Here is a 13,863-nt window from a genome sequence, read left to right on the forward strand (position 1 = left end):
CAGGGACATGGCTCTTTACAGCCCTGCCTCCCCATCTCCCACTTCCAGTTAAACACAGCTACTATTCAAGCCCTCTATTTTCATTAATTCCAGTGCTGCAGTTTACTGCTGATAAACTCTAGTGGAGGCAAAATTTCTAATCTAGACAGATGCTTTCCATCTGCGTGATTCTTGTAAATACAGAACTAGCAGTCATTAAGAAGTCATAGAGAGTGAATCAATTGGAAGATAAATTATCAGGGATGTGGGCTGAGTGGTTTAACTTCTTCTGTGCTTTGAAGAAGGAATGCTGCATCTTTGGAGGAAGATGGTTTTTTAAAGCAGCAGATGGCATGCAGCATGGAGTATTTTTGGTAAATGTCCCATGTTGTTCCTACTAGCTGCCTTTTCTGGCAAATTCTAGGAGCAGTAAGTGGCTATCTAGAATGGAATTACATTGAACGTAAGTAATGAGGTAATAAGTGGAGATGGTGATGAGAGTTTGTTCAAATATTATTTAGAGTGCTAGTGATAAACACATACAGGCTGTTAATTTCAAAAAGCTTTAGTTGTTCCCAAGTATTTAATGTAGTTCATGTCTCACGATGTTTTTCCATTTGGAAATTAGAATTTAAATGTTTTGTTTATTATAAAACAAACAAACAAAAACAACACTCCTTCACAACATGCTTGCATTATAGCATTCAGATGGAGGGGAGAAACTTTGCATAGAAATTTGATTTCCTTCAGAAGAAAATTGTTATGCTTTTGTTTCTGAAAATTCATTAGATTTTTGGAAATAGCTGTGATGTCTATTGGCATGTGATTAGTTCCACCAAATTCTGCAGAAATCCGCATGCACTTTAAGGTAAGCTGATGCTTCAGTTATTCCAGGATCTAGGCTTGTATTGATTGAAGGTGGCCTCAGAGCTGTTTTCACTCAGAATTAATTTGTACGTCAGAAAATACATTTGATTTTAGCCTGGACTCCTCTTAACAACAGTGGACTCATGGACTCTATTGATTTTTTTCTGATTTATGCTGGGACAACTGAAGATAATATTATCTTCAATCCACTGCATTATCCAACCTGAGATTATTTCACAGCTGAAAGTATGCTGTGTGTCCAGCTTGTCATGCATCATTAATGGAAATCACCATCCATTCTGGCTCAGTCACTTGACTGAGCTGCTTTAGGATCCTTCTTTTGGTTTGTAGTGGAGACTGGAGAAGAAACCTTCTGAGCTGAGGCTGACAGAGGATTAAGCAAAAGCTAAATCTACCCTGAAAGGATCTTGAATCAAAGATAAATGTTAAAAGCCAGTTCATCTGCTGATGCAAACTGGTCTTTTTCTATGAACTTGCAATTCAGTTGTATCTTGTACCAGCTGGAATACTGACACATACCAGATGAAAGTAAAAATTGCGTGGTATTTTGTATCTAGGTGATGCTTCCAACTTTTAGTGACTTTTATTACTAAATGTGCATTGCTTTGATAGTATAAGCTCTGACTCTGTTTGTTTACATGTTCTGCATACTTAAGTGTGTGATTTGTTTTATGCTTGTATTAAGTATTTTCTCAAATGGATTCCCATTTTGGGCTTCCTAGTCCATATTTAGGTACTAAAAATGGATTATGTGATTTTTGAGAACCCCCTGACTTTTGCATCTGATTTTGTAAGAGCTCTGATATACTTACTGTTTCTGAAATTAAGCCACTTACTTAGGTGCCAAAAATCTGAAATGAGAAGCCTCAATTCAGGTTGCCAAGTGGAGAATTTTGGCTCAGTCTATGCTGCCGTGTTAATCAGAAACAATTCACTCCGTATGCAGCTTCTGGCAAAGTTTATTCTTTGCCACATCCTTTTAGATTAGTAATTGTTTTAGATATGCATATGACAGTAGTTTTCACTTCATTTTCATCATTCTGGAACAGGAAGGGAAGTAGAATTGTCTTCAAATCTGAGAAGTATTTGTGACAGAACTGGTTAGAGTTTGTACGTTGTTCCAGTATGATTTGTGTGAATTTCAGAGCGCTTCAGGAGAACTTTCTGGTAACATTTTAAACATTCTGTAGAACTATAGTCTACTGACTTTATTCAAAATGGAACACAAAAAAACATAAAAGCGTATGAGCTTCAATTGTTGTTATTTTTGTTGCAGGTTGGCATCAAGTACCAGTTTCTCTAATCAAGCAGAAAGGTATAGTAGCAAAAGATACCTTGTCCAGTAATGAATTTAAAGCATTGTCCTCCTTGACCATGAAAACAATTAAATGTAATTTTTTTTTTTTTTTTAAGTTTCTAAGTGAGAGTTTAATTTCATTCATATATTTTTTTTGCCTCTTGAGCATGGATAGGGACTCGTATTCATATGTAGTGAATACAAAAAAAAAAAATCAGATTCAGATTAATTAGATTCATTTAAAGATGCCTCCTGATTTCCAGAATTTCAGTGCAGATCGTTCTAGCTTGTTCAGTGTTTGCTCACTATTTGCCTTGATAAACTGTCTTCATGTATTCAATGAAGTGAGGTGAAATGAGTCATCCTCAACCATGAAGATCCCTTCCTAGTGATGTCTCATCACTTAAAAAAGATGCTGAATAGGATAAATTTGTTTTGAAAAGCTGCAAAAAGTGCTAAGAAGTGCAGTTCATGAGTAAATAGATAATACTTAAGTTGTTTTTTTAACAAAACCATTCAATTTGTGAGAGATTAGGAAATATTTAAACTCTTGAAGCAAATTAATAATTGTAATGTGCCCGTTTACCTATTTCTCTTGTGCTTTATGGTAAAACCAAGAATCTGTACCACTGAAATCCACAAGGTGAGAGCAGGATTGTATTTCAAATCCTGACAACTCACAAACAAAAACAGAATTCCATCTCTGCATAATTGACCTGAATTAATAAAGTAAAATTAATAATTTTTTTGAATCAGGAAAGTTCTGCTTATGTCTTTCTCATAACTGAACACTTTTATAATTAAGAATAGAATCTTATTTATTATCACTATGTTTTCAGGTTAGAGAAGTGTTTTATCTGCAAGGCAATTTCTATACATTCTTTTCCTTCCTTTCATTCCAGCATGATGATCCCTGGAAATGCTGCAGGTGTGGCCAAGCAGTTCCTCCGCTGTGTGTTCCATCAGCTCGCTCCCAATGGCATCTTCCCCCAGCTCTTTCAGAGCAATATTAAAGGTGATCGACAGTACCTGAATACAATTCTGACCCCTACAATTATCCCCATATGAACACCCAGTGAAAAAATGTCATTCCAATTTTAGATGGAAGTTTCTTACGGACCTTAGCCACATCTCTGATGGACTTCAGTGAGTTGAGTTCTATTGCTGCTCTAAGCCAACTGTTAGAGGTATGTTGGCTATCCCGCTATTAATGTTGCTAGCCTTATTAGGCATTATCAGACTTACTGAAGTCACCTCTCCTCATGCACTAGGAGTTCAAACTTATATCACTAAAAGTAATGTGGTGTTTTTTTTTTTTTTTTTCCCACAGACCAGCTCCTTGATCTGTCTTATTCTTTAGCAGCTTAGACCATCTCTTTCCCTGCACTATTTCTGGTTTTCAGAAATATTTATCTTCCTATATAGGCTTTCTCATCTGTGTCTGATGGCACTTTCTTTAAATAATCCAAAGATCTATTGCTTGCTTTTCGCCAACTTCCTTCTGTGCTCTTGGCTTGTTTCTGTTGTAACTTTTAGCATGCCATGAGTACTAATCACTTCCATACTCCTGCTCTTCCAAGAACATAGAATCAAACAAAGATTTTGACAGAACTTTAAAATTATTTACATCTTTCCAGTCCTGTCCTTAGTACACAAGCCAAAAAATTGTGCATCACTTACTGAACATTAATGGCTTCTTTAAAATTAGCCAAAGGAAAATATGGACAAGCTACAGGTTAATATGAGTTGTGCTTTCTTTTTTAGTGCCATGACAATATAGGCAGAATATGAGTTAGGACTTTGTGTATAAAATTTTCTCTCAAAGTTCAGCATCTTAAGCTTTTGATATTGAAACCTCTTGGTCAGTACTTTAGGAAATGAACTAGACTTAACTATCACAAACTCAGGTCAAATTCCTCAGAAAACATTTTATCATTAGTGCTATACAAGATGTAAGTAGTATTTAATAGGAAAAATTAACCTCTGAAATTCCAAATATTGTTTAAGCGTCCATGTTTCCATTTGTTTATAGTTGTCATTTTGTTTCCCAGGGTTTAAATAACAAAAAGAATTTACCAGCAGGGGGTGCGATGCTACGCTGTTTGGAAAATATTGCTACCTTTATGGAAGCCTTGCCAATGGATTCGCCCAGCAACCTTTGGACTACAATTAGTAATCAGTTTCAGACCTTCCTTACCAAACTCCCTTGTGTTTTGCCACTTAAGGTATGATACAGATGTTTGAAATGAGCTTTACTAGCATTGGTCAGGATGTACAGAAACAGTGGGAAAGTTGTGGATGAGAGCCAGAGTACAGGTGGTTGTGAATGTTTTCCAATGATGCAACTAATGTTTACAGAGGACTAAATTTATTGTACTCCCAATCTATCTCTTTAATAATATTTTTTTTTTCCATAGGAAGCAATAACAACTCTGACTAGAGAGTACTCCTTCACAATTTGTTAGATATTTTTTCTCCTCTACACTTTCCATACCCTGAATTTGTCAGATTAGATTACTGCATTAGAGAGAATCAGTGTTTTGGCATCTGTTTGGTTTTGACTTAAAACTAACTAAATCTCACAAGAAGACCAGCACCACCTAATTAATTTGCTAAAATTACACAATACTCAGACAGGCAGAGTAAAATGTGAGACTACTGGAACTATTCCCATAAGTAACTGGGCCCAGCCTGCTTGTTTGACCAAGTTATAGTTCTGGCTATATATGGATGGAAACTGAATGTATAAGAAAACTGAATCTAGAAGTTTTGGGCTCTTATTCCTGAGTGCTCAAAGCAGAGAGGCCTTATTTCCTACTGTGTACATTTCCTGATGTTTTTTCAGTTAACACAGTAAAAAAATTTCTGATTCTTTCCAGTAAACATGGAATTCTGATACTCTTATTCTGACTTCTTTTCTCACAGCATGAATGGGCCAAGCAATAATTTCTTCTGTGCAAAAGCATGTTGATCAGTGTGAGCTGAAGGATCCAGCATCTAACTTTGTGAATTACTTTTTAAACTGTGTCACTCTCAAGCTATGTGAAACATTAAATTCCTTGGTTCTGTCCAGTTAGGTGGAGTGTTTACTATGACTTCCCTTTATTCATGGGAAGTATAATTAGTGGTAGAAGTAAAACAATCACCTGTCCTCCAGGGTCATATATGACTCTTTGCTCTTCTAGATGTTTGCACCTGGGACAAGGTGAGACAAAGGACAGATCCTTGACATTCCATTCACTGTTGCAACCTGTGTGATTTACACGGAAGAAAAATCAATTACACCTTAGGGAACACATTTAATGGGGCCTCTGGAGCAGCTATTGCCAGAGCTTATTCTAATGCCATGGGGCGCAGCCTATCTTGATGTACAGGGAAATATCATAGTCCGGGACAATCACAGAAATGAGATAGATGGTGCAAATTCACTCCGTTTTTAAATCCATTTTCACTACAGTGGGAATGTATTTCAAGGAGATTTTTGTAATACCAAAGGTAAATGTAATTTTTCTAAATCCAGCGCTTCTGTCAAATTTTCTTGAGACTTGAGGTAATGTTACCATTGAGGGGATATGATTACATGTTCAGAAATAAGTAATAATTGAGGCAAAGTAACTAAAAATCAGTCATCAGAGATCATTTTTCAGACTTCACCTGTAGCTTATTAATAGCTGCCACCACTAAAAGTAAGAGATGTACACAGAAAGGTACTAACTTTTTTTTTCCCTTCAAAATGTCCACAGTGTTCTTTAGATTCTAGTTTAAGAATAATGATTTGCTTGCTGAAGATACCTACCACTAGTGCCACAAGGGTAAGTTTCAAGAACACTCTGTTGCCTCCTGTTCAACCAACCTGCATTATTCTGCAAATGTGTTTTTATCCACTAGCTAGGAAAACATAATACTTAAGCATAAATTTGTGCAACCTGATACATGGTGGAGAATGGTAAGAGCTTTGCAACCTAGGGTAGTACAAAGTGTGGGTGGGATTGTGTTCCTTTGTGGGTGTGAGGGTGTATCTTAAAGATTTGATATTCTCCACCAAAAAAAAAAAAAAAGTAATTAACTTCCTCAGAGGCCAATTCTGCAGTTCTCACTAGTACAGTTCCTCTGAGATCAGTAAGGTTTTCCTGCATAAACACTACAGAATCTCTGATGTCTCATAAACACTAGAGAATAAACTTTTAAAAATTCTTTTTCTTCTAATTTGTTGTACGAGCATGAAATTGTGGTAGATAGAATAGCCATTTGACTGAAGCAGTGTAGATCACAGCAAAATCATTTCTGAACTAACAATAATGATGGTGTTCCATTCAGATATATCTGAATTGGAATGCCTTTTGTTTTGCTGAGCCTTTGGAATGCCTTTTGTTGTTTGCTGAGTTCTGACTTCCCTAAATCATGTCATTGCAGAGTCTTCTGGAGCCTTTTTCAAAATTACTAAGTTTTGTCATTCAGAATGCTGTCTTCACTCTGGCCTACCTGGTGGAACTGTGTGGTTTGTGCTACCGAGCCTTCACTAAGGTAACAGTAAGATTATAACTTCCATTAGAGACCACTGAAAATAAGACAGAGTCCTACTACCATCAAGTAGGATATTTGTAAGTAAAGATGAAATCAGTGTCAAGTTTGAGACATGTCAATGGTTTTAATGTAGTTTGGTTAATCAAGTAGTGATGACGATGCAGCACCTATCAATAACACTGAATTTCACATTCCCAGTATAGATAGTTAAAGGGAATCTACTGAAAGCATTGCTCAGAAAAAAACTTTGATACAATTTCACAACTTTTGAAAATTTTTCCCTCTTAGAGGTGACATTTGGTATTCATGCATGACTGTCTGTATAATTGTATATATCCTAGTGCATGGATTTAGCCACATACTTTGCACAATAAAATCCTAAATATTCCCAGTAGTGCCACTTGAAAGCCAAGCTGTGAGGGGAGGCAACAGACTGATGATTACAGCGGAAGATTCCACAAATTAGAATCCTGTTTTATTCTGTATTAGGTATCTCACTTTGGTATGCATAGCTCTAAGCTGAGTAGAAAAGAAAACAAAACACCTGGAAAAAGTTTTTAAGATTCTGGTTGAAAGATACAGTATACAAATAACACTCAGTTACTTGTCAGGTTCATTTTTATTGCAATTGGTGAGAAGTTAACATCACTTAGTGCATGCAAGACTTAAAATCACTGAACATGCATTAAAAATGAAACAAAAGAAGCAATGACACTCTCACAGAAAAGATGCACCACAAGAAAATACAAAGACCTTTCACCAGATGCAATGGTTTGAAGATTAAGAGAATCTATTAGTATGTTTAACTGCAGAAAGCAAATATTACTTTTTTGTCTCATTTGAAAGAAAAGAGTTTATGAAAGAAAAAAAAATCATGAGTACAGAAGAGATTCTCCAATTACTGGAAGTAATTTGAGTTAGATCTATAGTTCAGGCTTTGGGCAAGGCAAAGTAAAATGAGAGAAATGTTAACTGAGAATTGGCTGAGATTTCACTGAAACAATAAAAAAACCCCACACATTTAAAATTGAAACAACTGCTGCATTTGATATCTGATAAGGCAATTTTATGTATACCTTCTAAAGCAAATGGTGAAATACAGGAAGTATTTCACTCCCCTCATACTGCCTCTGCAGTTTCAGTTATTTAATTAAAATTTTATTAGAACATGATATTAAACAACCTAGTGTTTTTCTTGTGTGCTTCCTGGTTCAATATTCTGTAACTGTATTGTGTCTTAATTGCATGCAGGAAGCTAAGATTATAGCACTTGGTAAAAGCTCCTTCTTGATTTAGTTTAATGCAACCTTGTGACCCATAAATGGAATCATTAGTGAATGTTCTCCTGCAATTTTTTTCCACAAAAAGCTTAATTTAGTGGAACTTCATAATACATTATCCAAGTTATTGCTGAAAGTGTGCTATGGTTTTACATTGGAAAAAATAAATTAATGAATACTTTTAGAGAAAAAAAAACAGCTAGTTGCACTCTCTGTGTTTCCCTGCAGTGGACATTCTGTAACCAAATAGCGCTATTTGTGATAGAATACAATGTAGAAGCAAATTGCAGAAGGAAAATAATTTGAGAGCATTACAACTGTTCGGAATTAATTGTTAGTTTTTACTGGCTCAAACAAAACTCACAGAACTTTCAGCTGTAGTATGAAGGAATTTCATCTCTTCCAGCAGCAAACCACTTTAATGTGTACTTCAAAGAGAGGAATGCTGCCTGACCACTCCAAATCTTTTTTGTTTTTTAATCATCAACAATTTCCTAATATCTCGTGGCAGAAATATCTCTGTATCTTTGAGTCTGAAGACTCACATCAGTCTGATATATGTCCTTGTCTGAGATTCTGTTCCAGCTCAGCAATTCGTTTTTTTTTTTCAATGCCTTTGGAACTCTCAGTTGAGGGTAGCATCTCTTTTTTAGATTGTTATCATGTTACCTTCAGTTTTCCTCTCAAGTCTCTTAGGGATACTTTTTGGCTTTCTTATCTCCTACAGCTACTGACACTTCATTCTAAGCTTAGTATTTTACTATCATACTGTTGTTAGTAATATACTGTTTAATAAATGGAGTATTCCACTGGACTGTACACAGTAAGGTTTTACTATTGAAATTTTGGAAGAACTGAGGGTATATCCTCAGTATTTTTAATTACTGCAGTAGCAACGGAGGCAAATACAAAGACTTTCTGCTTTCTCCTAGATTATTTGGAGAGATAGCATGTTACTCTATTAAACCATATAAAAAACCTCTTCTGTTTACTAAGTTTGGACCCTGAGGTACTGTTTGAAACAAGTTCTGATAGTTTCACATTCTATATATTTGCCTTAGCAAAGTCATAGTTTAAAGTTCGCAAGGCATTTGTTTGATAGGGATGCACAGGCATTCGAGAGGGTAGCTTTGGCTGAACAGAAACTAAAAGGGTTGCATCCTTGATTCTTTCGTACCATGTTTACACGTCTGCTCTGGGCTTTATTCTCATGGAACTAATATGACTTTGCACAGCTGTGGCAAAATATGAAGTTCTTATACATATTTATCAGCAGTATAATGGCAGAATGATAGGATTAAGAAGACTTCAGAGGGAAGTGAGCTCTGGGCCATTGACTTCAATGTCATCACTCCTGATTAACAGCAGGAAGTAAGAGGTCAGATGTCTAAAACCATTTTGCTCGATTTTCCTTCATCTGTCTGTGCTTTAAAACATTAAGAGTTTTGACAGGTAGGAGTAGTTTGAGAAAGAGTTATCTCACTGTTTTATCATCCTTAAGGCCAAGGAAAGCTGGGATTCATGAAGCCTCTCTTTCTTTTCCAGTATTCTGACAAAGCATTTTATGATGGCCCAATTACATTCTGTGTAGCTTAGGTGTTAGTTTCTAACATGGCTGAATGCTTTTGACAAGAATTCTACCTCTCTTCCAGTATGTGCAGGCTACTGTGTTGAACTGCTGATAGAAAATTCTGTCCAGTGTGTTGGGGCACGTAATTATTAACTGCATTGTGTATTTTTCTCAGGACTATGAAAGCAGATGACAGTAGGAAGAGTCACTGTTTGAGGAATAGACATTCCAGCAGGTCATCAGTGTCCTCTTTTGCCTTGAGTATTATGTACCGTTCTTGTTCCCCATGCTCAATAAGGATATAATAGAACTGGATAAAGTTCAGATAAAAGTAACAAGAATGATGAAGTTGTGGAGTGAGCTCCATATGAAGAGCAACTGAGTCAGTCTCTTCAATCTGACAAAGCAACAACTGATGGGAATGTGACAGAGGTTTGTAAAGTCACAAGTGAACCAGACAGAAGTGGATAATCTCATGCTATCCCTGAACAAGGACGTATTAAGTAGGAACTAATGTCAAAGCAAGTAAAATGAAGTGGTTCTTCAAACGACTCCTTCCCAAATAATGCTGGTTCTGAAAATTGACATGGGCACAAGTGGTTGGCTGACATGCACATGGAAGAGAAATCTGACAGTTACAAATCATACAGAATCCACGTTGACCTCAGGTGTCCCCTGAGCAGAAAATAATCGGTGACTATGAGAGCGATAGTGGGAATTATACATGCTTGCCCTGCTTTTATTCTTCTCTTGGCATCTGGTTATGGCATTGGTGGAGATAAGTTACTGAGGACATTATAGGATCAGAGCACCATTCATGCATGTAGGATGTGTGACTGAGTATTTGTCTCCTCAAGACATTGTTTCATAATACAGCTGAGCTGATACAGTGTTTGCTTTTTTTTTTTTTTTAAAGTTCAGCCGCATAGACTGCTGCAGTATGGGACTCATTCCATCAGCTAAATGCACTATCTGAAAATGTGTTATCAGATCATGTGCTCCATGTAATTGAAAAATCAAAATTCTGCTTGGATAGGCCAAAACAGGAATTTAAGTCAGGTCTTTCATTCACAGACTCCATGTCAGACGTACCATTCTGCTGTTTTAGTGCCTTTTTCCAACTCAAAGGCTGATATTTAAAATCTGTTTTCATTAAAAGACATGTCGATGCTGTGGGAGGCACTTGCTTGGCTTTGTATTACCCAAATACAGTGTGGTGACATCATCTTTCTGAGGAACAATGGTGACTGGCTTCTCGGTCTGTGGTAATCAAAGCTCAGTCTTCCAGCTATTCATATCCTCCATCTCCTTTCATTTTAGTTGCATTTGCTACTGCGTGCAGCTGGAAATAAGCTGCAAACTGACTTCACATATTGTACCTTACAGTCCTTCTTTGGGGAAGAAAAGAGCATTATTCCATTTTGCAGATGTCACAGAGGAACTGAGACCCTTACTAAATGAAAAGTTAGAAGTTTAACTTACTCAAGTGAGCAGGCAAGTGCTTGAGATTTACAAGACAAGAGATAATAAACTTTAAATCATAAACACATTTTGGAACACATTTTTCTTATTAGAAAACATTTTTTCTTCTCTAATGTTCACTTGAAAGAGAGCTCAATGTAAGTCTCTCTGCTGATCAAAGTTCTTGAGTTGTGGAGGTCACTAACAGGCTATGGATTTGTTTCACATTTTTTATCTTATCTTATGAAGTAAGAGAATGTCAAAGTAAGATACGTAACCAGCTCCTCTTATCTCTTGAACCGCCTTGCTGTTTCAGCTCTACAGCTCTATTCTTAGGCTTCTGTGTTCTAATTTGCATTGGCTGATTTTTCACCATGTGTTTTAAAATATTTCTGTTGTAGCAGCTGTAGCCAAAATGGTTTTTATTGTGTAAGTGGAAAAGTACTGCTAGTCTAATGAATGAAAATCATTGTTAAAACTTCTTACTGCGCACAACCTTATTTTAAGGGGAAATGACAACAAAAGTATATATGGTAAAATCTAGACCACTTTTAGCAAGTTTAGTGAGAGAACAGTGCTAAAGACTATTGCCAGGGTTGTTTTCCTCTGTCAGTCCTTACTACTGTCCTTTTCCTGTCTATACGGAAGTAAGCAGTGACATCTACCCTGCTTGCCTGTGCTATATGACTGTCTTATAAAATCTGTCATGTATGAAATATTAAAATATTGTATAGCAAAAATCTTTCTCAATGATGTCTGTTCTATGTGTTCTTTAGAATTTCAAAAATGTGGAAGTTTGTAAGATAGTAACAAAAAGCACACTTTTATAACTTTTATATTTTTGTATTTAAATGAAAAGTTACTGCTGTAGTTTACTAGTGGGTGCCAGTGAATTTCAAAACATTCATAATACTATATTCTTCTTTTGCAGGAAAGGGACAAATTCTACTTGACACGCAGTGTCATATTGGAGTTATTGCAGGCACTGAAGTTAAAATCACCATTACCAGACATGAATCTATTGCTGTTGGTCCAGGTACAGATCTACCTCATGTTATTCTCATCTGGATTGTCTCTCAGCCCAAATTCAACAAAAAGAATTTACAAGTTTAGCATGGTTACTGAGAATACCGGCAATGTCAGGCTCTGACAGTTTGCTTTTTTAATTTTTAATCTCAGACTTCTATGTTGAGTCCCAACTAAGGCCAATTCCAATAACTTAACCACTAACTGCTTTCTGTCTTAGTGGTGCAGAGATTCAGCTTGATAGCATGTGCATTAGTGTTTGTTGACTTGACTGACTTCTCCTAGATTACAGAAAAAGTCAATCTTTTTTGCACTGCTCCATTCTGTAGCTTTGTCCTGTGGCTATCTATCCTGGAGGATGACAAAGTACCTTAATTTCTGTAGTCTAATCAATACAGAATTTGCCATTTAGGATTGCAAGTGTACCCTTTTAGTCTTGGCAGTACAATTTAGCTGATAAACACTTGGCCTTCATGTTGAGCCAAGCACCTGATAAAGTCATCAAAGAAAACTCTCTGCTATATGGAGAAAGTAGAGAAACTGATAATTGCCAGTACTTTCTTTCTAGAATTGTTCCTATATGAGATGTATGCTTTAGGATGCATTCACACCTTCCACAAGAGCAGCCAGTGTGATTGTAACGGTCTTGTATAGCCTTTTAGAGGCTAATGAAGTAAGTCATATTTACTGATATCCAAAGCTGCTTTTGTCCTGTCAGTCATAAAGATCATGGGCTGTATTCAGGCCCACTAAGTGCAAATTGGCAACCCTCAGTAGTATGTGTCTAGTGTCAAATTGAATTTAAATACCATAGCCACTTAGTATATCCTAGGAGCTGTAGTAATTTAAAAAAGGTGATAGTAAAAACAAACATGTATCTATGTGAATTTTCTTTGATATTATTAATAGAATGGCAGGCTCAGTGTACAACTTTACCACAGAAAGCCCATGCAATATTCATTTAAATTGAATGGCTTTAAAACTGTACCAAAGGTAATACAGCACCAAATGAAAATGATTTCCATTTTCGATAGTCCCTTCTCCATTAACTTGTTAGCCTCCATACAAGGTTCTATACAGACAGTGCATACAGAATACTGAAATTCAATTAAAGTGTTCAAAATAAAGAAGCTAAAAGTGTTTTATTTTAATGATAGATCAGCTGTGGGCTGACAAAGGAGTTTCTGGGAATGTATGTTTGACACCCACATTTATTCCAGATTATATGGTGCCTTCAGTGTAACTGTTGACATCTGTGCAAAAATGAGCACAACTGTATCCCACTTTACAAAGAATGAGAATTTTAACCAGCTAATCCCAATTCCAGATAGATATCCCAGATGTTAAGGGTCAAAAAAGACTGTCTCTTCAATTTGTCCTAGCAAATTAAAGCCATCATCTATATGCTGCAGTTCCATGGGTTTCCATAGGAACTGCTTCTTCACCCAGTGTTTTGTTTCCCAGTACCTTTCTCCTACTCACATTTCATCAGCATATATCTTCAGGATTTCCAATGATTTTAAATTATATTAGTCTCATTAGGATTTGCTTGTTCAGTCATCCTCTAAAGATCAGTATGCTTGACCTGTTTTGCTTAGGTTACTCATATTTCTGTGCAGATCTTCAGCTACTGTAAATCTAGTGATTCCAATTTATGTCTTTGTGAAGATCTGGTCTGCTAATTACTGACTGTAGCAATTTAAAGTCACATACATAATACGTTATTAGGAATATATATTTTTACAGCTCTGATTATAAGCATAGTATAATGTAGATAATTATGTTATATAGTTAATTCACTTCATTCAGAAGACATTCCATCTTAAACATTACGCTCC

General features: G+C 36.2%; 1 protein-coding gene across 7 annotated transcripts in view; it reads left to right on the plus strand.

Annotated features, from left to right (window-relative positions):
* The window catches only part of UNC79 (unc-79 homolog, NALCN channel complex subunit), a 100,071-nt gene that overhangs the window by 68,323 nt on the left and 17,885 nt on the right, over positions 1 to 13,863 (plus strand). For all 7 annotated transcript variants that reach the window (XM_019615848.1, XM_031553658.1, XM_010711850.3 and 4 more), the window contains 7 exons: positions 2,144 to 2,182; positions 3,067 to 3,179; positions 3,266 to 3,351; positions 4,216 to 4,389; positions 5,908 to 5,976; positions 6,578 to 6,688; positions 11,931 to 12,035. In XM_019615848.1, the coding sequence (XP_019471393.1) occupies positions 2,144 to 2,182; positions 3,067 to 3,179; positions 3,266 to 3,351; positions 4,216 to 4,389; positions 5,908 to 5,976; positions 6,578 to 6,688; positions 11,931 to 12,035 (697 nt within the window). The remainder of the gene's footprint in view (positions 1 to 2,143; positions 2,183 to 3,066; positions 3,180 to 3,265; positions 3,352 to 4,215; positions 4,390 to 5,907; positions 5,977 to 6,577; positions 6,689 to 11,930; positions 12,036 to 13,863) is intronic.

The sequence above is a fragment of the Meleagris gallopavo genome, chromosome 5 (genome assembly GCF_000146605.3).
Source record: "Meleagris gallopavo isolate NT-WF06-2002-E0010 breed Aviagen turkey brand Nicholas breeding stock chromosome 5, Turkey_5.1, whole genome shotgun sequence".
Classification (NCBI taxonomy): Eukaryota; Metazoa; Chordata; class Aves; order Galliformes; family Phasianidae; genus Meleagris; species Meleagris gallopavo.